General features: G+C 43.5%; 1 protein-coding gene across 1 annotated transcript; it reads left to right on the top strand.

Annotated features, from left to right (window-relative positions):
- On the top strand, nt 1–27,872 carry CD40LG (CD40 ligand). The gene is made up of 5 exons (XM_028715889.2): nt 1–296; nt 20,383–20,532; nt 23,455–23,488; nt 25,081–25,137; nt 25,981–27,872. The coding sequence occupies exons 1-5, from the start codon at nt 147–149 to the stop codon at nt 26,352–26,354; spliced, it is 765 nt and encodes a 254-aa protein (XP_028571722.2). The 5' UTR covers nt 1–146; the 3' UTR covers nt 26,355–27,872.
- Nucleotides 27,873–27,993: the final 121 nt, after the last annotated feature.

The following is a 27,993-nucleotide window of genomic DNA, read 5'->3' as shown; positions in this document are numbered from 1 at the left end:
ACACACACACACACAGAGAGAGAGAGAGAGAGAGAGAGAGAGAGAGAGAGAGAGAGAGAGAGAACTTGTTGCTCTCTTGCACAGAGTAAGTAGCGAGGTGGTTTTCAAGAGGCTCAGAGACGCAAGAATTCAGGAGGTAGAGACACATGGACTCTGGTGAGCCTTATCCATCCACAACCCCAAGACCTGCTGGCTTCACCATGAAAGCCTTCACAAGCTTGATGGCAGTGTTCGTTATCGCACAGCTCGTTGGGACAGTGCTTTTTGGCTTATATCTTCACATGAAGGTGGACAAGGTAAGGCTGCTTCCTTGTTTGCTCTGGTGTCACTCTGTAAGGACAGTGAAGGGCCAAATTGAGAAGGAAGGGTTTTCACAAGTGTGAGAACAACTTCAGGGTTTACTGCTGCAGACCATGGTTGTCAAGACTTCCAAGTTGTAGGATCTGCTGTCTTTTTTTAAACCAGCAAATTGAGATCCAGAGGGAAACAAATAGCAGGCAGATATGATAGATGTACATATATATATATAAGTTTTGCATTATGTAGAGAAAGTCAATAGAGAGATTCCCCCTCCCTCATTCTTTCTCATAATGCTGGAATCCAGCCAAGGACCAAGGTGAGAGTCAAGATAGATAATAGGATATCTTCATGTGTAGCTAATTTGGGGCAATTTGCTGCTGAAAAAATGCTATGATGTCATTACCTCACCTCAGAAAGGATGTTGTAGAGCTGGTAAAATGTTCAGAAAAGGGCGGTCAAAAGAACCAAGGAGGTGGTACGATTCTCCTCTGAGAAAAGGTTACAACATTTGAAGCTTTTTAGTTTTGAAAAAAATATGACTAAGAGGAGAAGTGATAGAGATATAAAGAATTAAGCGTGGTGCAGAAAAAGTGAAGAGGCAGAATGTTTCTCTAGCCCTCATGCTAGAATTTAGACAGGGGGAAGGCGGGTGTGGGGGACTCCCTGGTCCTGAATGAGGTAACTGTGCCCCTGAAGGACCAGGTGCACAGTCTGGGGGTCATTTTGGACTCACAGCTGCCCATGGAGGCAAAGTTCAATTCTGTGTCCAGGGCAGCTGTCTACCAGTTCGATCTGGTACGCAGGCTGAGACCCTACCTACCCACGGACTGTCTCGCCAGAGTGGTGCATACTCTAGTTATCTCTCGCTTGGACTACTGCAATGCGCTCTGTGTGGGGCTACCTTTGAAGGTGACCCGGAAACTACAACTAATCCAGAATGCGGCAGCTAGACTGGTGATTGGGAACAGTCGCTGAGACCATATAACACTGGTCCTAAAAGACCTACATTGGCTCCCAGTTCGTTTCCGAGCACAATTCAAAGTGTTGGCGCTGACCTTTAAAGCCCTAAACAGCCTCAGCCCAGTATACCAGAAGGAACGTCTCCACCCCCATTGTTCAACCCAGACACTAAGATCCAGCTCCGATGGCCTTCTGGTGGTTCCCTCACTCCAAGAAGTGAGATTACAGAGAACCAGACAGAGGGCCTTCTCGGTAGTGGCACCCGCCCTGTGGAACGTCCGCCCATCAGATGTCAAGGAAATAAATAACTATCCAGCTTTTAGAAGACATCTGAAGGCAGCTCTGCTTGGGGAAATTTTTAATGTTTGAAGTTTTATTCTGTTTTTAAGGTTCTGTTGAAAGCCGTCCAGAGTGGCTGGGGAAACCCAGCCAGATGGGGAGGGAGGGAATGAATGAATGAATGAATGAATGAATGAATAAATATGAATGTTGGGAAGATTCAGGAGAGACAACGTCCTCCTTCACATAGTCAAAACTATTGAATTCACTCCCTCAATAATGTAGTGATGTTGCTAGCTTGGGTGTTTTTAAAGATGATCAGACAAATTCATGAGGCTTCAGTGGCTATTAGCCATACTTACTTAGTTAGTTTATTTAAAGAGTTTTAATCATTGGCATTTCTTCCTTCTTAAAATAATAATTTTTATTTCTTTGCCGCAGAAGCAAACTAACACATAACCATGTAAGCAGTAACAGAAGCACAGACGGTGCATTTTTGGTTATAGACATGTTATAGGCATGCTGTTACATTTAGCAAGAGTCATATGTAAGACTCTTGCTGTATGTAACTGAATATGTAAGACACGTCTATGTAGCACTGCTGCAATGAGGAGTGAGTCGCGGGAGGAGTTGCTTATATGACTCTCCCAATTTATATAATCAGAAAATGGGAAGCAGTCTGCCTCAGAACTGTCTGATTTGGCTTCACCCCAGATTACATGTCTGGATCTGACCAGATGTTCAGAAAAAGCAACATTCCATACATTCGTATGGTTCCCACATAGGAACCTTTGTTGATTTCCAGTGTTTTTCATTAGCATTTGTAAGCTGTGTACATAGATTAACACCATAAGGCAATAGTAAAAATTAATCAGAAAACCAAATTCCCCGTTTGTGGAATGTTCTCCCCAGAGAGGCTCGCCTGGCACCATCATTACATATCTTTAGCTGCCAGGTGAAAATATTCCTCTCTACCCAGGCCTATGGCCGTTAAGCAATCTATGGCCTGTTAAATACTTATGTGGAGGGGGGGCTGTTATTATGGTTTTTATTTTATTTATTAATTTATATATCACACTATACCCAGAGGTCTCAGGGTGTTTCACAGAACAAAATCAAAATATAAAACCACAAAATATATAATAAAAATAAAAATAATGAAGGTGCCACGTGAAATTCTCTGGGGAGAACATTTCACAGACAGGGAGCCACTGCAGAGAAGGCCCTGTTCTCGTGTTGCCACCCTCCGGACCTCTTGAGGAGGAGGCACATGAAGAAGGGCCTCAAGAAGATGAACTCAGGGTCTGAGTAGGTTCATATGGAAAGAGGCAGTCCTTGAGGTATTGCAGTCCTGAGTCGTTTAAGGCTTTCAAAACCAGCACTTTGAATTGGGCCTGGAAACTAATTGGTAGCCAGTGCAGTCAGACCAGGATCAGTGTAATATGCTCCAACTGTCGTGCTCTGGTGAGCAACGTGGCAGCTGAATTCTGCAGTAACTGAAGTTTCCGAATCGTCTTCAGAGGCAGCCCTACATATAACGCATTGCAGTAATCCAGCCTTGAGGTTACCAGAGCATAGACAACAGTAGTTAGGTCATTCCTGTCCAGATAGGGGTGTAGCTGGGTCACCAACCGCGGCTGACGGAAGGCACTCTGAGCCACTGATCATTTTATCCTTATGCTGCGTATTATTATGCTCTGTATTGTGCTTTTATGATTTTGCTACATAAATTATGATGGTGGGATCTTTGAATAAAGAGCAGTATATAAATAGTATAAATAAATAACGGAAAAATAATATAATCCTGAGCACTTCCTTTAAATGCCTGCTGGTATCAGAAAGTCTTTACCACGCGCCTGAACTTCAGCAAGGAGAGTGGCTGTCCAATCTGAGTTGGGAGGAAGTTCCACAAGCTTGGGGGATACAACACTTCGTGCACAATGGCAATGCACCATCTCCTGCATTGGAGGGTGTATGCCCCCCCCCCCAATGCCAGTTGCTAGGAATCCTAGAATCACAGAACTGTAGAGTTGGAAGGGACCCCAGGGGTCATCTAGTCCAAACCCTTACAATGCAGGAATCCTCCCCACAGCTGTCCTTCGGTGAATGGACCCATTGTGCCCTAATGCTCACAAGTGTGGGGAGTGCTGTTGAGTGCAGGTCTCACTTTCATTTAGTTGACCAGGATGATAGACTAGGTGGGATTTTGGCCTGATCTAACAGGTTCTGCTCTTGTTCTTAGCTTTAGGGTGTGTCTGGGGATTGGATAGATTAATGGGGGAAAGGAAGCATATCAATGGCTCTAACCATCACTCAGAGATTTTTGAAATATTAAGCTGTATATAAATGCTTTTAAATAGATAAATATTGGGGCCAGATTTCACACAGTGCTGAGCATGACATTTGTATTTAGGGACTAGTGATAATTTCTCTTCTTCACATTTTAATGCAAAACTGCCTCATCTGCACGTCCCAAACACATGAGTGAAATGAAACAAAGCACTCCTTCGATATTGGGCACTTTCCTGAGTTTTGTGGTGCAGTTCCTCAACCAAGCTGTCTGCACAAAAAGCAGTATATTTGAGAAAACAATGCAAAAAACTCTATTGTATTTTGGGGAAATTGTTTGCAAAAACATGTACATTAGGCAAAACTGCATTTGAGAATGTGCCTGTTAGCAGAAATTTGCACTAAAATGCTTATGAATTTTCATAAAGTCTTGAAAAAAATGCAAACTGATAAGGCAGAGGAGGAAAGGGTTAAACCCTCCTCACACTTTGCAGCCCCAAACACAATTCCTCCACCTTGCCTACGCATGCACGCACGCACGCGCGCACGCGCGCGCACACACACACACACACACACACACAATTCCCATTACGAGGTAAAACCTCCATGATCAGAGGCAGTCTGCCCCTGAATGCCAGTTCCTAGGTAGTCACAGCAGAGGAAGGGGTTTTGACTTCCTGCTCTTACTTGTGAGCTGTTAAGAGACATATGGCAGGTCCTTGCTGGAAGAAGGCTAGAATAGATAGGCCCTTGGTCTGATTCAACAGGGCACTTAAAAAACAAACACATACCAAAGCATTTATTTCTTTATTTTTAGGAAAGGATGTGGTACACCATTTTCCCCTCTGCGAGTGTAGGTGGAGAAGAAATCTTAGTTCGCTTCATGAGTATAGAAGTATTGCCTCTTATTTATCATAGAATTATAGAGTTGGAAGGGACCCTGAGGATCATCTAGTCCCCCTGCGATGCAGCAATAGGCAGCTGTTCCAAACAAGGATTGAACCTGCAACCTTGGCATTATCAGCACCATGCTCTAACCAACTGAGCTATACAGCAATGGCATAATAGCGTATCAGTCTAGAGTGTGCCATGTGTCTGTGACTGGACTTAACCATCCAGGGATGGAATAAGCCCTTGCCACTTTGCTTATTAGTCTATTGAATAAAAACATTATTTTGCAAAGCTGCAAAGTCTTTCTTGTATATTTGTTTGTTCAGTTTCTTTGCCAAAGTGTTTGGCCAGATAAAAGGATGCCCATTTTTGTATTGAACGTCCATTTTCACCTTTCCAGTCTTTTGCAATTATGGCAGGGCACTTCTGAAGACCTTCGGTAAGGATCGGTGAGAAATTAAATTGGTTTGCAGCTAAATGCAAACCTACCTTGTTTGCACTTTCTGAAACACAGTGAAACACAGCTTTCTTTCAACCCACACTTCTCTGAATTTTGCAATGTAGTTCTCCAGCCAAGCAATGTGTACATATGCTCAGGCAAAGTGTGCATTTATTAGTAAATAATTGCATATAAATATGCATTATATTAGGAGAAACTGCTTTGCAAAAACATGTACATTAGACAAAACTGCATTCAAGAATGTGGCTGTTTGGAGTAATTTGCACCAAAATGCTTAAGAATTTTCATAAAGTCTTTTTAAAAAATGCGGACTGATATGGAAATGTGAAGAACTTAAGATTGGAAAAATGAGAAATTGAAGCTGGCATCCCTATTCTTGTGTTTCTAACCCACCTCTTTCAACTCTCTCGTGTGACTCTGACCGGAGAAAGACCCACCAGGAGTTCCAAGCACCCCAAGGGAACGAGCTCTGTGTTCCAGGACATGAAGTAGTTACTTCTGTGCTCACAGGCAGAATGGCTGACTGGAACACTGGGCATCAGCAGGTGGACCAGCGGCCAGTTCACATAAATGGGGGCACTGCAGTGGCAACTGTGAGAACCCACTGGAGAAAGCAGTGGTCTGCTGCGGTAATTTTACATGCTGATTTTAATCACATTTTGGGTGGTCAAAAGACTGCTTTAAGTTCACTTACTTAAAACAAGTGCTTTACTTACCTCAAAACATGATGTGCCTGTCCTGTTGTGCTTGGGGGCCCTTTTTGCTCATTCTGCTGTTTGCAGACCACAATGTCTGCCCCAAACTCTGATGGCGCCATTTAGGGAAAGCTGGAGACAGAATGTGGAGAGGAGAGAGGCTTGCTCTATACAGATATAAATATTAAACATTAAAAATCTTTCTGTACAGTGGTACCTCGGGTTACATACGCTTCAGGTTACATACGCTTCATGTTACAGACTCAACTAACCCAGAAATAGTACCTCGGGTTAAGAACTTTGCTTCAGGATGAGAACAGAAATCACGTAGCTGTGGCAGGAAGCCCCATTAGCTAAAGTGGTGCTTCAGGTTAAGAACAGTTTCAGGTTAAGAACGGGCCTCCGGAACGAATTAAGTTCTTAACCCGTGGTACCACTGTACTATGCTTCTATCCCATGCAAGATGCGGGGAGGGATGGGGGAGCAATTTGATTCAGTTGGCATATAAAGGCCAACCTTTGCAATTTACACTTTCTGAGACAATATGTGAAGAGGATCACATCCCCCTTTGAAATCTGAATTTTACAATGCAGTTCTCCAGCCCAGGTATGTCTATAGAAGTGCACATCTAAATGCATATATTAGAAAAGAAAAGAAAACATTCAAAAATGCATTATATGTGGGGATATTGCTGTTCAAAAAATGTGTACATTAAGCAAAGTTGCATACAAAAACTGTGCCTGTTTGGGGAAATTAACACTAAAATTTTGATGGATTATCATGAGGACCTTTAAAAATAAATAAATTTGCAAACTGATTTAGAGACGTGTAGAAATAAATGTAGGATTGGAAACACAGGGAACTGAAATCCCAAACTCAGGGAGGTTTATAAACATTGTTATACATAATGGTAGGGACGCGGGTGGCGCTGTGGGTAAAAGCCTCAGCGCCTAGGGCTTGCCAATCGAAAGGTCGGTGGTTCGAATCCCTGCGGTGGGGTGCGCTCCCGTTGTTCGGTCCCAGCGCCTGCCAACCTAGGAGTTCGAAAGCACCCCCGGGTGCAAGTAGATAAATAGGGACCGCTTACCAGCGGGAAGGTAAACGGCGTTTCCGTGTGTGGCTCTGGCTCGCCAGAGCAGCAATGTCACGCTGGCCACGTGACCTGGAAGTGTCTCTGGACAGCGCTGGCCCCCGGCCTCTTGAGTGAGATGGGCGCACAACCCTAGAGTCTGGCAAGACTGGCCCGTACGGGCAGGGGTACCTTTACCTTTACCTTTATACATAATGGTGGTACAAAACAAAATGAGATGGTACAATAGGGGGGCATTTCTCTGAAATAAACCAGCCACTTTCAATAGCCTGAATAAAAACTAGGGATCGATCTGTCGCTTTCCGTTCTCCTGCTTTCACATTTTCCATTCTGAAAATCATATTTCTGCAGCAATTTGTTTTTGTTTTTTTTAATCCTCATGAAAGTTCACCAGCATTTTAGGGTGAATTTATCTGAAAACACATTTTTGTATGCAATTTTGACTAATGCACACATTTTAGCAAGCAATTTTTCCCTATATAATGAAATGTCAGTATGTTATTTTCACTAACATCTGTATTTTTCCTGCACACTTATATTTTAAGCACTGGTTTGTCAGAGAATTGCGTCATAAATTTCAGAGAAGTGCAAATTTCAAAGGCTGGTTGTGTTTCAGCTCCCATATTCTGTCAGAAAGTGTGGATTAGGCAGGTTCACCATTAAATATGTACTGAACTGAATTTCTTCCGCCATCCCTAGTGAAGAGGTATATGTTTAGCCGGTGGCATACCATGGGTTGGGGCAAACCCTTACAAACCCGGGGCAAGGCAATGATCGCTCCCTCTAACCTCCTTATAGCATTGTGTGGTAGGCAACAAGTGGACCTTGCTGTACACCTTTGGCAGCCATTCCTCATGGAGGTTCCATGCCAGTTGCCACATTCACCCTCTTCGCTTGGCAAGATCTCAGGTGGGGGGAGTGGTGGCTGGAGTTCCTGTCACGGAGGGTGACGGAGAACAGACTGAGACGCCAAGCGAAGCCCTTCCTGCCTGTCTGCCTCTCCTTGGCCACACAGTGTGAGGATGGGCACTGGCAGGTCCCAGTTGAGTGGGTGACTGTCCTCTCCATTGCTCCCACCATGGGGTGTGCACCTTTCCTAAAGACACACACCAGGAGAGAGGCCCCAGGGAAGGGCCAGCGTGGGCCAGGGCTGGGCTCTGGCCAGCAGGAGTTCCGCCCAGGAGCAAGTGTCCCTTTGCTGGCCGCATGGAGAAGAAGCCACTGCACAGCCCCGAAGGCCCAGCTCGGGCAAAGCTCATGTTCCCATGGCTCCAGAAGGTGGCAGCCACGTGGTCTTGGTGACAGAGCCTGTCGTGGGAGCACCTGGTTAAGCCCCCCTCAGTATTCTTTGCCTGGGGCTATGACCTTCCTTGGCTCCCCATGCTACTCCACTGTGTTTAGCTCCCAAGTCATTTAGGTAGCACTTGATAAATGAATCTGCCTCTCTACCCCTTTCAAAAGACATTCTGTTCTCTTACTAAATTTGCTCAGGAACATCTAATGAGGGATCACCTGGTATAAAATCTAACAAATCATTCCTCAAAACCTACGTTTTAAAAAAAAGGCTGCAGATTGTTGATGAGGCAGGACTTCTCTTTGCAGAAGCCATACTAATTCGTCTGCAATAAAACTTGTTCTTCAACATGCTTAACAATTTTATCTTTAATAATATGGTTGGCATCTGTCTGTCTCAGGAGACAATTGAGGAGCGCGTCTTTGCAGTGAAGTCAAACTAATTTTTTAATAATACTTCCCAACCATTTAATAGGGGTTAAGCTACTTAACCAGCCAGCAATATTTCTCTTTTCCTTTTAAAAACGGCGTTGTGCTGGCTACCTTCCAAGTGCAGCCCTCTAATATTGATACCAATTTATTGATTGATTGATTTAATGCATTTATATCCTACCTTTCCCCCCGAAGGAGCTCCAGGTGGCATGCATGGTTCCCCCCCATTTAATCTCCATAACGACCCTCCCAGATAGGCTAAGCTAAGTGACTGGCCCAAGGTCACCCAATGAGCTTCATGGCTGAGTTGGGATTTGAACCCTTGTCTCCCAGGTTCTAGTCCAACCCTGTAAGTACGGTTCCCATACCACATGATTAGAAAATCAGCAGTTTATATTTGGGTTAAGAACTCTTGAATAGATGCCATCTGGACTCTGTGACATTTTTTTATTTTTAATCTGTCTCTCAGCCGTTAAATTCCATCCTTTGTCATCTTTGTCTGCCTCAGTTCTTTAGACATCCTTCCTAAATATATATATATATCAGTTGAGGTGGGCGGTGTGAAAATCTTCCATAGTGAAGAAAAACTCGAAGAATTCATTCAGTTTCTCTGCAACCTCCTTATCTTCCTTTAGCATGCATTTCACTCCTTTGTCATGTAACAGTCCAACTGCCTCCCTGAATGATTTCCTGTTTTTCACATATTTAAATAAATGTTTAGTGGTGGTCATTAAAAAAAAAGAAAAGAGTGCTCCTTAAATTCTTTTGTTAGTTTGTTTGCCTCCTACACATCTGGGCAAGTCTAAAATCTGCAGTGCAGGCAATTATCCTCTTGGGGCCCACCAAAATGTGTGACCGAGCTTTTGAGTTCTCCAAAATTCTTTATCAGGCTGGCTGTTGAGCAAAGCAGGATTTTTGCTTATTTTTATATTTGGCAGGTGGGGTGGGGGGTGGGAGGAAGAAACTGTCATGGTGTTATAGCCATAAAGCCCTCAATAGCTTAGGACCAGGGTACCTAAAGGACCATTTTTTACAACAACCCAACCCTGTCTTCATTCCTTGCTTTGACTGGTGGTGAGTTCTGGAGAACTTGAAAGCATCCTCATTATTTCGTTGGCCCTTAGCAAGGAACTTCCCTACTATGGATTTCCCCCCATTCTTCTTATGTGCTAAATATGACTACTTTGGTTTCTTTTAATTTTTGCAAGGCTCCAGTTTTCTGAAGGAAGTTTTCTCCTTGCCTTGAAGCACATTGTCATCCTTTTGGATTTGATGGGATATTTCCTAATCTGTGGTTTACACAGGGGCGGCAGATCCTGATGTAGATCATTATTCCCCGCTTGTTCCTGATGTAGATCTTCACTTGCCCCTTCTTCCCTGACAGGGAGAGGGGGCACCATTTTGTGGTTAGCCTCAGGTGCCAAAATGTCTGGGGCCGGCTGTGCCCCTGCACTACAAAAACATAGGTGCCCTGATAGCTCACACTCACCCTTAATCCAACCCTCATAAGGGTTTTGACTGTTTAAGAAAGAGAGAGAAACCCACTTCCTTTTCAGGATTTCAGTATAAACTCAAATGATTGCAGATTCATCATGAACAAGCTGTGGCCATAACCCAACGGAATCAATCATGTTCCCCTCCGACACTCCCAGTGAAATCAGAAGGGGTAAGCACACATTACTCTGAGCTGGATTTGTAGCTATTGAAAAGGGCTGACCCTACTGTTACCCAGTTAAATCCAGAATGGTTTAAACACCGATCCCTCTCCCAAGGGAATTCTCTGGAAACCATTGCTCTGTGAGGGAAACAGGGGTCACCCCTTTTAAAGCCCTAAACGGCCTCGGTCCAGTATACCTGAAGGAGCATCTCCACCCCCAGCGTTTTGCCCGGACACTGAGGTCCAGTGCCGAGGGCCTTCTGGCGGTTCCCTTACTGCGAGAAGCCAAGTTACAGGGAACCAGGCAGAGGGCCTTCTCGGTAGTGGCTCCCATCCTGTGGAACGCCCTCCCATCAGATGTCAAGGAAATAAACAACTACCTGACATTCAGAAGACATCTTAAGGCAGCCCTGTTCAGGGAAGTTTTTAATGTGTGACATCTTAGTGTATTTTTTGTCTTCTTGGAAGCCGCCCAGAGTGGCTGGGGAAACCCAGCCAGATGGGCGGGGTACAAATAATGAATTATTATTATTACGGACATGGTTATATAAGACTTAATTTAGCTGGCCTATTACACATCCTTTCTTAAAGGTCCATATATACCAGAAACAGAAAGTATTTCCCTAAGAAACCACGGCTGGATCTACACTGATCTATAAAAACACTAATAAAACCCCCTGTAATATATCTCTCAGTGCAATTTCCCATTGATGCCGGTTCACAGCTGTACAGAGCCCTCTGGTGTCACATTTTTATTTTATTTTTGTAAATATTTTTGATTAAGTTTTCCATTTTCCCCAGAATATCATTATAGCAAATTTCATAATTCATCATTGCCAAATTGTCCCTCCCCTCCACCCCAGACTTCCCTCAACCTCCCTCTCTGGTTTATTTTTACATAATATCAATTCCTGCTTTTTACCTTTCAATTCGCCTTTTTTATTTTTAATCTTATAATTTATGTACATTTTGTTACTTCTAAATGTTAACTCGAAACCTGCTAATGAGTTCAAATCTTTGCATTGTTTCTGTAGATAAGCCAAAAATGGTTTCAAATCTTCTTTAAAGGATTTTTTGTCCTTGTTTCGTAGTCCATCAGTTAGTTTCGCCATATTGGCATATTCTGTAAGTTTTTCTTGCCATTCTTTAGTTGGTATTTTATTGCTTTTCCATCCTTGCCGCAGTTGTTGCATACATAAAGAGTCTGTGTTTTTCCTTTGGCAAATCTTGACCTAAAATTCCTAACAAAAAAGCTTCTGGGATTTTAACAAAAGTTATCTTAAACATTTTTTTCATTTCATTTCCCAATAATTTTAAACTATTTTACAATTCCACCATAGAAGATAAAAAGTACCTTCCTTCTCTTTACACTTCCAACACTTACTGGAGCTCTATACATTTTGGCCATTTTCATTGGCGTGATATTCCAACGGTACATCATTTTCATATAATTCCCTTTTAATAACATACAATCATAAATTTCAAATTTACTCTCCATAATTTCTCCCAGTCCTCTAATTGTATATTATGTGCTATATCTTGTGCCCATTTGATCATTGTAGATTTTACCTCCTCATCTTTGGTCTCCCATTCTAGTAAGATATTATACATCTTTATTAATGGTTTAAATTTTTCATCTGCAATTTCTTTCTGGAATCTAGATACTGTATAACTGAAACCTTTCTTGTTATCTTCTTTAAATATCTCTTTTAATTGTCAATATTACAACCAATCTTGCACATGTTCTCTTATTTCATCAAAGTCTTTAAGTTTCCATTTTCCTTCTTTATCCTCTAACAACTCTCTATATGTAGGCCAGACTTTTCCTCTATTTATTTTTTTGACTGTTATTATTTCTATTGGGGACAACCACCATGGTGTCTTTTGTTCTAGTAGTTCCTTATATTTCCCCCACACTTTTAAAAGTGACTTTCTAATTATATGATTCTGAAACACTTTGTGTACTTTCACTTTGTTTTGCCATAAATACGCATGCCAGCCATATCTATTATTATGTCCTTCGAAATCTAAAAGTTCTATGTTTTCTAATTTAATCCATTCCCATACCCAAGCAGCCTCACAATAAAGTTTAAAATCTGGAAGAGAAAATCCTCCACTTTCTTTGGTGTCTGTAAGTATTTTATATTTTATCCTCGGCCTCTTCCCTTTCCAGATAAATTTTGAAATATCTTTTTGCCATTGTTTACAGCAGGCTGCATTACTTATCACAGGAATTGTCCGAAACAAGAACAACATTTTTGGCAATACATTCATCTTAATTGCCGCAATTCTTCCTAGTAATGATAAATTCATTCTACCCCAAATTTTTGATTCCTTTTTATTTCATTCCAATATTTCTCATAATTGTCCTTATAGATATTAACATTCCTACTAAAGAGCCAAATTCCCAAATATTTAGCTCTTTTGTGAATCTCTGTCTCTGTAATTTGAGTTAACTCTTTCTTATCTTTTTCTAATAATTTAGTCTTGTTTTTGTTTATTTTAAAACCAGCAACTTGCCCAAACTCCTGCATAGGGAGAGAATTTTTTGGTTTTTCCACTGTAATAATCAGGTCATCAGCATATGCTCTCAGTTTATATGAGTTTTTCCCTACCTTAATTCCTTTAGTATTTTCTTCTGCTCTTATATTTCTTGCCAAGGCCTCCAGGACTAAAATAAAAAGCAATGGCGATAGCTGACATCCTTTTCTTGTTCCCTTTTGTATTTTACATTCGTCCGTCACCACCTGATTGACAATTAATTCCGCTTTTTGATCTGAATATATTGCCTGTATTCCTTTTATGAAATTTTCTCCAGAATCCATTATTTCAAGAACTTTTTTCATAAATTCCCAATAGACATTGGTAAAGGCCTTTTCTGCATCTATAAGCATAATTGCTGCTTGTTTTTTCATTTCTCACTTCCAGGTATTCTAAAATATCAATATTTCTCATGTTATCTTTCATTTGTCTCCCTGGAATAAATCCTGCTTGATCATGATGAATGTATTCTTTCAAGATTATTTTCATCCTGTTAGCCATTATATGTGCAAACAATTTATAGTCCTTATTTAATATTGAAATTGGCCTATAATTTTTTATTAATGTTGGATCTGCCTCTTGTTTGGGAATTAATGTTATATATGCCTCTTTCCATGTCTCTGGGACCTTACCAGGTCTTAAAATTTCATTCTTTACTTCCTGTAATGGTATTGATAATTGTTTATATGATATTTGATAATATTTAGCTGATAGTCCATGTGGTTCTGGCAATTTCCCAGTCGGGTGTCACATTTTTATAACACACTTTTAACATTATAACTGCCCAGTGTAGATCAGTCTCATGTCTGAAATTAGGGTGTGAAGCCACTGTAACTTACGCAGATATCTTGCCCACAATAAGCACTTCCCACCTTTGCCAAATGACCCTCCCCTCCCTTAACAGATGTTACTTAGAGACATTTCCATTGTGAAATCACTTCAAATTTGGTTGGTGCTATTAATTCACATTATGTTTTAGGGGGACAAATGTGGTTCAGTGGTTGAGCATCTGCTTTGCATGCAAAAGGTCTCAGGGTCTGGGTAGCAGCCGTGTTGCTGATCACCAGATTTTGGAAGAGGCTGGAAGGGGCAACTCTTGTGTCATGGTACTGAAAGGTGTGGCAGATTGCTTTAAAAGAAAAACTTAAGAATAAGCTAAAAATGGCACGGGAGTGGTAGAAGCTAAAAAAAGCCACAGACAAATTATTGGCAGAATGGTACTGTTTTATTAAACATGAACAAGACAGACAACAGAGGACTTCCTGCAACATGTGAAATCCTTTGGCTGGTTTGATTTGTGAGATTGTACTATTTTTATTTCATTGTATTGGATTGGATAATCTGGACTCTCTTTTTTGTGTTCTACATAATGGCTTCATTCTGTGCCATATCATAGTTACTAAGGGGGGAGGACTATTTATTTTGTTGTATATGTGTTGTTGTTTAAGCTGTGAGAAGAAAAGCAAGTCCCAGCACCTCCAGATAATGCTGGAAATGTCCCCTGCCTGGAATTGTGGAGAATTGATTGCAGCTAGATCAGGGATGGGAATCTTTGCTGGCTTCTTATCTTACCAGATTCTTATGTCCCCACCCCTTCTGGGCCAATGTTAACAGATGGATGGGGCATCCCACCTGTCAGTCACCTGATGCCACTACAGCACCAGGCAATGTTGGACTTTGAAGCTCCAGTTGTCAGGATTTCAAAACAAAGTGTGGGACTGTTTAAAAGCCCTTTTACAAATACCCTGCTGCTCTTAGAACCTAAAAAAAAAAGGAGTCTCAAAGAGCTGTGTGGGTCTGTTTGCAAAAGGGCTTTCAGACAGCCCTACACAGCTCTTTGAACATTTGGTTGCCAGAGGTTCAAAGAGCAGATCTGGGACAGAAAGTTTCAATGGGAAATGATTTCCCATCTGGAGCAAGGCAAGGAAATGCACCTGATCTCATGTACAGCCTCATGCGTAGGGTATGTGGGTGTGGTTTGCCCCAAATGGCCTCACTGGTCAAAGGGGCAAGCTCCGTGGGCCTGCCCCTGAGCTAAATGGATCAGCATTCCTATGTCCTTGGAACGCGTTCTTTCCCTGAATCACCGAGGCTAACAGATTAATAACCAAGATAAATTTGTATACATTTGCAGCGAAAGGACAAATTTTATTTTTAAATGCTGTTGGGATCCAACTCCCACCAGCTCCCACTAGCATGGTAATTGATGAGGGATGATAGGCGTTCTACCCCAATGAGGGTCAGAGGTTCCCCATCTGTGTTTTAGAGTCTAAAAATTGATGGTGCCTGTGTGTGTTGCATCTGGTGCCATCTTCAGCTGCAATCCTATACCTACCAACGTAAAAAGTGCCTTCTGGATCAGGCCAATGGATCATCTAACCCACCACCTTCTTCTCACAGTGACCAACCAGATGCCTGCAGGAAGCTTACAAGCAGGATATAAGCTCAAAAGTGCTCCCCCCTCCTGTGGTTTCCAGAAACTGGTATTCAAAAGCAACACTGCTTCCATCTGTGGAGGCAGAACATAGCCTAGCCATGGTGGCCATTGATGGCTTTCTCCTCCATTGATCTGTCTAATCCTTTTTCAAATACATAGATAGATAATTTATTACGGTCAGAGACCAGCTTATAAAACACACTTGGGGGTACAATCCTAAAAGGAAAGCAAACATTTAAAACAATGGACAACAATAAATTTAAAATTTATAAATGAGATAAGCGTATAGACACTTAAAACTGTAAGATAAACTACTGCAGAGAGCTGAGTCACCCATGGAACCGAGTTTGGGGATTTTCTTAACGAACTAGTTTGGGTTGAGGGATGGTCTGCGCCTACAGATCTGTACACAGAATCTGGCAACCATCCGGGTCATCTTATGATCTTTGCCTAACAGGAAAAGGTCAAATTTTTGCTTTTCTGGGAGGTCAGCGAGCCTCACCAGCAAGGGATCAATGGTCTCACTCCGTTCCTCTTCATAAAAGGGACATCTAAAGAACAAGTGCTCTGGGCTTCCCATCTCCCCCAATGAACAGGCGCAAAGTCTCTGAGCATATGGGACTTTTTAAAAGGATCCTTCCAGGACTGGCGAGGGCAGAGCCGAGCTTCTGGCGAGTGTAAAGGCCCTTCTAGCATTTTTGGATACGAGAAAGAAGAGATATGCTGCCGGTGCAGCTATGTATCTCTTGATTTCTCCAATTTTATAGTTTGGGCACCTTGCATAGTCCTGTTGTCTCTCGCTGTCTATGATTCTTTGCCTGACCATAGCTTTTGCCTGGCCCAACCCCAGACTTAGAAGGGCTTGAGGGGCAAAACCCAGTTTCTGAAGGGTGTTCAGGACTGCTGTCTGCCAGCCTGACTGGAATTGGTCACAGAGGATCAGTGGGGCTATTCCTTGGGGGAGCAGATTCAATGTCAGCCATTTTTAGATTGATGTTAGGCAGATATAAGTCTCCACTCTCATCATCCCCGTTTCTAGTCTAACCCATGCGTTTGAAACACATCTGGGGACTTGGAGGAGAGCTCTAAAGAGTTTGGATTGAACTCTCTCAAGGAGAGGGAGAAAGCAGAGGAAGGAGGGCCCAGAAAGGATCAGTAAAGGAGCTGTGCCAACGTTTTGGCCTTGTATAATTTTAGAGCCGTGGGGACAAAAAAGCCCCCTTGTGCTCTGAAAAATTAAAGGATACAGTTTGTGTTTTCCCCCGCTGAGCTCCCAATGGAGTTTATGTGTAGTTTGTTGGTTTCTGAGGCATGTACCACCATTCCTAGATACTTATAATTTGTGACTTGTTCTAATTTATGGCCTTGGAGTTCCCAGCTTCTAAGCTTTGGTTTCTCCCCGAAAGTGAATATCTTGGTCTTTTGATAGTTGATTTTGAGACATTCAGATTCACAGTATGCTGCGAGCTTTCTTAGTGCTCTTTTGAGTCCGATGGGGGTTCCAGAGAAAATTACCGCATCATCGGCATATAACAGGACCGAGCTATGCTGATTTGCGAGCTTCAGAGGGTGGAGTTCTAAGTCATTGAGTACAGATACTAAATTATTTAAATAGAAATTGAATAGTAGAGGGGCCAAAAGGCACCCTTGCCTGACTCCCTTGAAGGTTTTAATGGGGTCTGTTAGGTGTCCTAGGTGGCTGCACCTGACTCTTAAAAGCCGTGTTTGTGTTCAGTGCCTGAATTAAGCGCAGGAGCCTTCTATCTATATTGGTACCCTGTAGTCTGTCCCAGAGTCTGGTTCTGGTGACTGTATCGAAGGCTGCTTTTAGATCAATGAAGGCAGCATATAGTGAGGCCTGCCCCTCTGATTTGTATTTGTCAATGAGATGTTGTAACGTTAGACAGTGATCTGTCATGGACCTTCCAGGTCTGAAGCCCACTTGTTCTATTGCCAGGATATCATCATTCTCTAGCCATTCTGTAAACTTATTAAGGAGGTGCTTTGAGTAAAGTTAGGGATGCGGGTGGCGCTGTGGGTTAAACCACAGAGCCTAGGGCTTGCCGATCAGAAGGTTGGCGGTTCGAATCCCCGCGATGGGCTGAGCTCCTGTTGCTCGGTCCCTGCTCCTGCCAACCTAGCAGTTTACCTACTGTACTTGAAAGCATGCCAAAGTGCAAGTAGATAAATAGGTACCGCTCCGGCGGGAAGGTAAATGGCGTTTCCGTGCGCTGCTCTGGTTCGCCAGAAGCGGCTTAGTCATGCTGGCCACATGACCTGTACGCCAGCTCCCTTGGCCAATAAAGCAAGATGAGCACCGCAACCCCAGAGTTGGCCATGACTGGACCTAATGGTCAGGGGTCCCTTTACCTTTACTCTTTTTTTTAGGGCATGGACGGCAAGATAGGCTTGCTGTCTGACAGAATTTTCAGCTGTCAGGGTGGCTTTGTAAGCATTTTGCAGGGCTCTTTTGGCCTCAAAACAGGTGTCATCAAACCAGGGTTTATTTGATATTATTGGTTTATCTGGCCTTTTCGCTGTGGTATTAAAAAGATGGAGTTTTAATTGTTGGAGCAGGCTCTCATACTTGGAAATTGGATCCCCAGAGCCAATTAAAATTGTACGGAGTTTTTCAAGGTTAGAATCTCCTTCAGTTTGGAGTCAAGTGCGGGGGTCCATTTGACTTGGCAGCCAGGTCGCTCTAATGCAGTGACTCATTTATAGGAGACAGCTACAGGTGGAAAGGGAAATGGTCCCCCTCTATGAATGGGAGCACTTTTAAGTTCATTATTTTTGTTAGCAATTCACTATCAGCCAACATATAATCAATTGTGCTGGTTCTTGCCCCTGACATGAATGTATATTCCCGGGGATATTGCCCCTGGTGCAACCATTTAGGATATGAAAATTTAGCTGCCTAGAGAATTTGAAGAGGCAGGCTCCGGCAAAATTTGAATGTTGGTCCTATGACTGCCTTGGTAGTTGGAAAGCCTCCGGGCTAGAGTCATCAGGGTACCCTATTTTATGCCTGTATTTAGTTTCTAAACTGGGGTCATCAGGCCCTAACCTTGCATTTAGGTCGCCCACCAGCAGGACCTTTGCTGGATAATCTGCTAGCAGTAACCTGACATAAGAATCCAGTCTATTCCAGTTGCCCTCAATGCCGTGGTGTTTTTTTTTTTTTGCTAGTTGGGGGAATATAAACGTTAATAATTAGTAAACTGCAGTTTCCCCAGGATATGAGTAGGGCCATTGCTAGGTGATCTAGGGGGGACAGCTCCTTACAGGTGCTTTTTCAAATACATCAACGTTTTTGGCCATTACTGCCTCCTGTGGAACCAGGGGCCCATTGTGTAACCATCGACTGGTGAGTAGACCAGCCTTCAAGCCATCCAAATCGGTGGTTATCCTGGCCTCCTGGGAGAGCAAGTTCTTAATTTATGTATGTGCTACATGAAGAAAGACTTCCTTTTGTCTGTCCAGAATCTTCCAAAACTAAGCTTTACTGAATGTCTACAAGGTCTAGTGTTGTGAAAGGAAGAGAAAAGCTTTTCTCTATCCAGTTTCTCCATGCTGTGCTTAATTTTTTATAAAATTCCATCATGTTCCCCCTTAGTTGCCTTTCCTCCAAACATAAAAAGCCACAAAACAACCTCTCCTGATTGGGTACTTATTCTGTATGCTTGATCTATTATTATTATTATTATTATTATTATTATTATTATTAATTATTTTTTCTCAGTTTTCTATTTACAGATCATATTTTAACCCTTCCACATAGACTTCCCCACCTAACTTTCTTTCCATGGCAGCTCAGATACATCTTATTTATCTTATATATCCATTAATTTATCCACCCTATTTTATCCCTTTCCCTATCACTGTTGTTAAAGTTACATTTAATGTCATATCATTGTAGATATTCCCCAAAGTTCCACACTCACCCATCACCTGTTTTTCATTTTGAGTTCTTAATTTAGTAGTCATGCTTGCTAATTCTGCGTATTCTGTCAGTTTCTACAATCATTGTTCTTTTCCTGGAATCTCTTTGTTTCCAATTTCTAGCGTACACTATTCTTGCTGCTGATGTTGCGTACAAGAATAAGTTGCAGACCTTCCCCCCCCCCTATTTTGGTATTTCATCTCTGGGAGTAGTCCCCATTGGACTCAGTGGGAATCACTTCTGAATAGTCAGGTATAATAAGATGGCAGTGTTAGAAGAGACACTCTCTCTCGTGAGGAAAGGATGCCTCTTCCAAGACGCTGTCTGCCACCTGAGTTTTCTATAAGAAATTATATGTAAACAACACATTAACATTTAGAAGACCGTATGACTCAGCTGGCTGGGAATGCCTCTTTAGTCAATTTGCAGAGCAATCCTATACAGATTTACTTGATGGGAGTACGCTGAATTAATTTGGGTGCAATTCTATTACTGGAACTGTTTTACAGGTTGAATTATTTTAAAAGCATTGTATTGTCTTTAAGGGTGCCAACTCATCAGGGCCGAGCCCTTTTGGGGCCCTCAATATTTTTGGGAGGAGCCTAAAACCAGGGAGCAGAGGAGGTCTTCTCCTCCTGCTGGTGCTACTGCTGTTGCAGAGGGGAAGAGGGTCGAAGCAGCCCCCCATGAGTGAGGGTGGCAGGAGGAGGAGGAGCCGCTGGTCAGCTCTGCCCCTGGCTCTTCCCAATGTCCTGACATTGTGCATGATGTTGGCTCCCCCAATCAACCCTTGCAAGCTGGAGTCTCTGATTATCTTCATATATGGAATTATTGTTATTATTATTATTATATATAAGGAACTGTTCTTAAGCTTGTTTTATTACTGTAGCTATTTTAATTGTTTTATTATTTTGTTTTTTATTATTGTAACCTGCCTTGGAATCTTGTGATAAAGGGTGGGTAAGAAATAAAATAAAATGTGTAGGATTGCACACTATGAAATGGGTTTTCAATTAACTCATCTACCTAATGAGTAGTTAACTCATCTAACTAATGAGTCCTTAGTTCTGCTATCTGGTGGCAAGCTGACTTCTCATGATCATTCCGTCTGCCAGGTCGGAGATGAGATCAGCCTGCGGGAAGATTTTGTGTTCCTCAGAAGACTACAGAAGTGTCGGAAGCCGCAAGACGGTGATGCAACCCTCCTGGACTGCGCAAAGATATTGAGCAGCTTGCAGGACCTACTACAGGATCAAAAGAGCAAGGTAGAAGCAGACATGGTGTGTGTGTGTGTGTGTGTGTGTGATTATTGGAACTGGTAGAGCAGAAGGCAGGAATGCCAACAGGAAGTGGAACCAGAGCCAGGTGTAGGCAGAGCTCACTCTCTTCCTGTCTGAGTTCTGCAAGGAGAATGTTGCATACCTTCCAACACATTGAAGGCAAAAACTGGTGCGCCATCTTCCCATTTTTTCTCATGAAAGGATAGTGTCCATTTTGGGCACCATGATCTCATGTGATTTCATGCAGAAATTTCCCACTGAAGAAAGCCACTAAAATTGTGTGTTTTGGGGTGCTGTGTTGAGGTTACCAGACGTCCCCATTTCCCGGGGACAGTCCCCAGATTTACAAATCAGTCCCCTGACAAAATCCATCTATTTAGTAGGAAGTTGAAAAATGTCCCCAGATTCATTGGGGGGGGGAAAATCTGGTAACCTTATGTTATGTGAGATCACAGCCCTGAAAAAGCGTTTTTTGGGAGGAAATTGCAGTTCGAAATGGCCACCATCCTCTTGCAATATAAAATGGGATGCCCTGGTTTTTCCAGGACACTTGCATGGTAGGAACACTGAGACTGTGGAGGAAGAAGCTGGTGAGCAGGGCTACTCCCCGACTGGTTTTTATGGAAGAAGACAGGCAGGAGGGGGGAAGAATGAGCTTGGGGGGCAGTGCCTTGTTCACCCTAGTGAATCAGCCTCCACAGAGTAAAACCTGTCCAGGACTGGTCTAGTTGATTTTGATAGGCAACAAGCTCTGCAAAATGAGACTGACCCTCCCTCCTTATTTGTGAAAGCTAGTGATTTCTCATTTTTTTAAAAAGATAAGAGAACCCCTGGATGGTTAAGTCCAGTCAAAGGTGACTATGGGGTGCGGCACTCATCTCCAGTTTCAGGCCAAGGGAGCTGGCGTTTGTCCGCAGACAGCTTTCCAGGTCATGTGGCCAGCATGACTAAACCACTTCTGGCACAATTGGACACCGTGACAGAAGCCAGAGTGCACGGAAACACCATTTACTTCCCTGTCGCTGCAGTACCTATTTATCTACTTGCACTGGCATGCTTTCACTCAGATTGTGAAACAGGACCAGTGGAATGTGTGGCCTAGGAAAGTTTCTGAGGGCCAGGCAGAAAAGCCTGGAGGGCCACATGTGGCTCCTGAGACCAAGGTTCCCCATTCTTGCTCTCTGCTATACGACCAAAAGGTTGAGCAAGGCTGAATGTGGCGATGCAAAGCTTTGGGTCTGGTAGGCTCAATCCTTTAGCCTTATCCACACCCATTGCCTGCCCTCCAGCCCCGCCCTTCCCCTTCATAGGGGTCCTCACTGACTGCATATACGCCATACAATTAAAGCACAATACCCTAGCAAATGATAATCAGCTAATGGTTCCTGAGCAGTCTGATGCACAGAAATGCAGGGTCTGTTCCTATGCACATCTGCCTGGGATCAGGCCCCTGCTAAATTCAGTGGGACTTCCTTACACACATACATAAATGGACAGAAACATTTTCCCACCATGGAGGTGATGGAGCGATGGGAAAAGCACAATCAATGGCAAGCATCACGTGTTCATTGATGCCAGGAAAGGCCAAATCTCATCTTGGAGGCCATCTGCCTTGCCTGCAGAAGGCCCCACTTCAAATCCCCAACATCTCCAGGTAGGGCTGGGAGCAGCCCCTGGAAAACTGCTGCCAGTCAATGTAGATAACACTGAGCAAGATGGATAGGCAGTTTGACTAAGTAAAAGGTGTTTCCTATGTCCTGAGTTGCTTCAGATGTCTTTTTGCACAAGCTTTCACTGACCAACAATATTGTACCCTGTTATTTATGATCCTGTTTTATTGAGGTGGGGTGGAGGGTGCACGGCTTAGATTTCAAAATATTAAGCTGTTGAGACATGTTTTTATATTAATAATGCAGAAAAGCGCCATTTGCAGAATGCACACCAGTCAGGCAGCTGCGAATGCACAGGCGCTCTGTCAGAGAGAGAAAGTTGACAATTCTAAAATTAGCTTCTTATATGTTTTAATGAGCAAGGAAACCTGCCGTGTCTCAGCTTCTTCTTAGAATAAGCCCATTGCGTTTTCGCACCCTCATTTTTACTTCAGCTTGTTGAGTCATTCCTGTACTTGTTCCCAGCATTTTAACCATGCAAAGTCAAGAAAAGCAAAATCTTTTGTCTTTCTTTTTGAAAATCTGCTTTGTAAGCAGTAGCTCTGCCACACACAAGGGTTTATTTTCTGCAGCCAGTGAGAAATAGGCAAAGCAGAATCTTCTGGGCAGCTGAGGGCAATGGAGGTGGCCAAACTGAATGTCACCTGAAGGAGGGGTTAACAAAGACAAGGAAGGAAAAAGAAACTTTCCTAGTTACAGGAGAGAGCAACAAAGGCCATGTAAGAATTTAAGGAGGGGGGTCATGTGATAAGAGCTTTGGGATGCTGCATAGAAATGAAGGACCCGAGATGAGATGATGGACAACCACAGAGGAGAAGTTGGAAGCTGTGGCAAAGTGAAAGATGATGCCCAATCAAACTTTTCAGCAAGGGGGCAGAGAGGAAGCGGTTGTATTTCAGAAGGGAGGAGATACATGAAAGTATCTAGAACAGCCTTCACTCAAATGTTTCTAAATGTTTTCAACTACAGCTTCCATCAGCCAGGACAGCCATGGCAGGTTGCTGAAGACTGGTCTAGATACACAATAGCTCATTTTTGCATATCTGCTGATGAAAAAACAATGACCTATTTGGAATGTATTCAGGGTGAGAGGGCGAGGAATGTAACAATGGGCTGCCACAGAGATGCAATGCTGGCTGGCTGCTCCTGGGTTTTGACAACTGGAGAAGCATGTATTGTATCGCACAGATGCTGCCATTCTTTTAATATTATCTCCTGCCTCTTCAAATTGCTCTAGATTCAACAAGAAAGCCTCCTAGCCAAGAGAACAGGTATGTAAGGAACCCTTGAAATGAAAACTCAAATAGAGAGCAATCAGGCCACAGAGCAAAAAAAAAAAAAGAAAAGGGGGGGGGGGGCTGGCGGAATCTGAGGCACCAGGGGTGGGGTGGAGATGACACTTTTAAAACTCCAGCACCAAAAAAGAGGTGATGTAATTTGGGGGCAAATCATACTCTCCCCCCCCCAAAGCAGCAAGTTGAAGAAGGAGGGTTGGGTATAAGTTGCTCAGGTTTGGGTGGGCTATGTACTTAGTCACATCTGCAGACCCTACATTTAAATCACACAGCGTCCCCCAAAGAATCCTGGGAGATGTATTTTGTTAAGACTCAGGGTTGTACTTTGTATGTGGCAGTACCCAAGATTCTTCAGGCAGAGCTGTAGCTACAGGAAAACAAAATCTAGTTTTGCCCCTGCTTTGGGGGAAGCTATGACTGTTACTATGGTATAAATGCACTTTAAAGGCAGGGTATGTGAATGTGATCTGTTCTGCACATTCTGGGTGGAGACTGAGTAATCGTACCTAAGCTGGTCTTCTGAAAACTTGGCCACTTTTTCTTGTTTGTGCAAAAGCTTGCTGGACTGTAGCTCAGTGGTAGAGCTGCTGCGTCACACGCAGAAACTCCCATGTTCAATCCCCAGCATCTCCAGGTGGGGTGGGGAACTTCCCCCTCAAAAAAAACTCTAGAGAGCCAACTGCTATCCAGTGTTGACAGTACTAAGCTATAGGAACTAATTGTCTGGGTCAGGAAAAGAGAGCTTCCTATGCTTACCAAAATGGGCTACTTCTCTGACACTCCACTCCTCTGCAGGAGACTGGTGGTGTTCATAGAATCACAGAGTTGGAAGGGACCCTGAGGATCATCTTGTGCAACCCCCTGCAATGCAGGAAAATGCAGCTGCCCCCTTTGGGGATCGAACCTGCAACCTTGGCGTTATCAGCACCATGCCCTAACCAACTGAGTGTTGTAGCATTTGTTTATTGAGCTAATGTGAGGGACTCAATTTAATACTGGAAACATCAGAAACTGACAGAAAGCAGACTGATCGGTTTGTCCACCCCTAGGTTGTGCCTTCAATCCCATAATTCAAGGAGGGGGTCATAGCTCAGCATTAGAGCTTTGCATGCAGAATGTTCAAGGGCATCTCCAAGTAGGGCTGGAGGGGAACCAGTCTGAAATCTTGGGAGAGCAACTGCCTGTCAGATAGTGCTCAGCTGGATAGACCAATGGCCTGACTCAGTATAGGGCAGGGCTCAGCAACCTTTTTCAGCCATGGGCCGGTCCACCATCCCTCAGACCATGTGGTGGGCCGGACTATATTTTGGACAGAGAAAAATGAACGAATTCCTATGCCCCACAAATAACCCAGAGATGCATTTTAAACAAAAGCACACATTCTACTCATGTAAAAGCATGCTGATTCCCGGACCCTCCGCAGGCAGGATTGAGAAGGTGATTGGGCCGCATCCAGCCCCCGGGCCTTAGGTTGCCTACCCTTGGTATAGGGCATCTTCCTGCATGCATGATGGCCCTGAAATGAGATGAACATGGGCAAAGTCATATGGAGGCTGTTTCTCTTCCAGGTGACAAAAGGCAAGCTGCGAGCATCCACCTGGCTGGCTGGAAGGGCAGCAAGAGAGGTGAGGAGTGAGAGTTTGTGATAGTCTATCACTCATAGCCACGTGGAGGAGAGTGTGTGGTTTTTGAGGGACGGAAAGAGCAAAGTGATCAACACTTTCCTCTCCTTTTCTTCCTGTTCATGTGAGAAATTGAATATGCATTCAGCATTGAATACAGAGGAAAATACTTCGTGAGGAATTTGGGTCAGCTTCTACCCACTGAACTCTTGAAATTAGCCCCGTTTAGTAATTCAGCGAGAATTTGTGGGCATCCAATGAAGCTGGATGTTGGGAGATACAGAACAGAAAATAGAAAAGTCCTCCTTCACACAATGCACAGTTAAACTATGGAACTTACTCCTGCAGGAGGCAGTGACAAATTCTTGGAGGTTATCAACGGCTACTAACCAGGATGGCTCTGCTCTGCCTCTGTGGTCAGAGGCAGTGGTGCTTCTGAATCCCAGTTCCTGGAAACCACAGAATGGGAGAGTGCTCTTGTGCTTGGGTCATTGGGTTTCCCATTTCCCAGAGGTGTTTGGGTGGCCATGGTGGGGAAAAGATTCTGGACTAGATGGGCCATGGGCTTAATCCAAGCAGGCTCTTCCTATGTCCTTATGACAAGATTTGCCCATCCCTAGAGAGACAGCACATCTCCGTCTGGGAATAGTGGACATTATTGTGATACTGAGTGGGATGTCTTCACTTTAGCAGCCCATATGCTAAAACTGAAACAATACAGAGAAGATTAGCATGAGGCTAAGCGAGAAGTGAGCTATAGAGCTGAAATGCTAAGCACGAACTTGCCCAGCAGTGCTGATAGAAATGCTCCTCGAATAAATATAGCCTATCTTTTCTTCCCCACAGTTTTGCAGTGGAAAAGGCCACCCTATTCTCCAATGGATAATGACACATTTTCATACCAAGATGGGAAAATCAAAGTTGGCAAAAGAGGACGGTACTATATTTATTCCCAGGTTGCCTTTTGCACCAAGCCAGAGACGCACGCATCATTCAGCCTCTACGTATATCTGAACCTTCCGTCGGAGGCAGATCAGCTGCTGTTGAAAGGAGTGGGGACTCACGGCACATCAGACGATCTGTGCAGCCTGCAGTCAATTCATGTAGGGAGAGTTGTTGAGCTCCAGGAAGGTCATGTCATCTTTGTCAATGTGACGGACTTATCTAGAGTGAATTATGACCATGGATATACATACTTTGGCATGTCTGAACTATCCTAGGAGAGGCTGAGAAGATGGAGCTTTGTTGAACAAAGCTGGTCCCCCAAATCCTATTTATAATAACCCACTTCATCTTTTATTTTTCCTTCCACCCTGTATATTTTATTTTATTTATTAATGAGAGTTGGAGCTTGGCTCCTCAGAACCAAAATGTAATACTGGAAAGCCAGGCTTCAACAGATGCAGCACAGGTGTCAGAAGTTGCACTGGGCTTGTTGATACGCTCCATCCTAAGCACTTGTGTGCTGGCACAACAAGTCTTGGGATTGCTTTTCACATTGCTTCCACTTCCAGAGCTACTAGCCAAATAGTTAGAAAAATCAAAGTGCAACTCATACTTTTCAGACATGACACACGTATCATGGGGGAAAGCCCATAGCTGAGTGGTGCATGCTTTGCATGCAAAAGGTCCTAAATTCCATTCCTGGCGTCTCAGAATGCGGCGAGGGGAAACCTCTGCTTGAAAGCCTGGAGAGCCACGGCAAGTCAGAATAGGCAATACTGATCAAGCTGTAGCTTTTGAGCTCTTATTTTAGAAGCTACCACTGCAAAGGCAGCAATTTTCCAACTCACCTTTAGCGTCACAGTTTTGACGTACATATGATGCAGAGTTGTGTAACATTATTTTCCAAGACAGGAAAGAGCATGTTATGTGCAAGAGATCTGACTGAATAAGAGAGAACTTCACAAGCAGAAGGAGCTGCAGATGACAATGTTCATGCAGCCCTTCCTGATCTTTATGGATGCCCCCGAGTCCAGCTATCCCACTATATGCATCTCACTATCCCAAGTTGCAATTGGCATGCGGAAAGCACAGTATATGCTGGCTTGTGGGCCTTGTAGGGAGAGCTCAGGCAGATCTTCCACAGCAACCCCACATCCCAAATGTATGAGTGTACTTAATGATCAGTTTTTTATAATGACCTTCCCATAATTTTTGTGAACATTGTTTGAAACCTTGCTTAATTTAGTGCAGTTCCTCCTTTGCAAGTTAAGTTGGAAAGAGAAAACAGTCTCTAAAAGAACTAAAAGTGTTTTGAGAAAGGTTCACTTCCCACAAGATATTCAGATGCTTCTTTTGCCCCCATTCTCACCTCTGGTCAAAGAGGTTTGGCAAGTTTTCAAAAGCATAAAACCCTACAAAACCTATTTAGCCTAGGGCATATGTGCAATGAGTTTACGAACCATGAGTGCCAATTCCTCTTTCAAATTGCCTTCAATTCTTGAGGTGGGAAACCCCATAAAGTTTAAAACTGATGCATCTTTGCTGTGCCTTATTGGCTTATTGTTTTTTATTGAAGTGGATATTTTAAGAGGTTTACAGGTGAGGTCCAGGTACTGCTGCTGCTGGGAATCCAGACTCTCTCTGGCAAGGCAGGAGTGGCAATGGAGACACATTCCTGTGCTCCTCCTTCCCTTTAGCACCTTCCCCCATTGTTAAACAGTTTCCCTTGCATCCCCGGGGCAGGGGTGTGTGTTAGACCAGCTCCTGAATCACTCCTGCTTTGGGGGTGGGGGAGGCCAGCACAACTTCGCTGTTGGACTGGGTCCTTCATTAGGCTTCTGGTACCAGTTGTTTCAGGGTGTCTGCAGAAGGAGCAGGAGGTCCAGTATTGCAGGAGTGGAGACCCACAGGCCA

The sequence above is a fragment of the Podarcis muralis genome, chromosome Z, assembly GCF_964188315.1.
Source record: "Podarcis muralis chromosome Z, rPodMur119.hap1.1, whole genome shotgun sequence".
In the NCBI taxonomy this organism is placed as follows: Eukaryota; Metazoa; Chordata; class Lepidosauria; order Squamata; family Lacertidae; genus Podarcis; species Podarcis muralis.
This window is presented reverse-complemented; position numbering and strand designations above follow the sequence as displayed.

Bases quoted from the DNA above. Each gene is read 5' to 3' on its own strand.
- CD40LG (XM_028715889.2), top strand. From the start codon at position 147: ATGGACTCTGGTGAGCCTTATCCATCCACAACCCCAAGACCTGCTGGC. The intron at 20,533-23,454 runs GTAGAAGCAGAC...AAATTGCTCTAG, and splicing joins TACAGGATCAAAAGAGCAAG to ATTCAACAAGAAAGCCTCCT. The intron at 25,138-25,980 runs GTGAGGAGTGAG...TCTTCCCCACAG, and splicing joins CTGGAAGGGCAGCAAGAGAG to TTTTGCAGTGGAAAAGGCCA.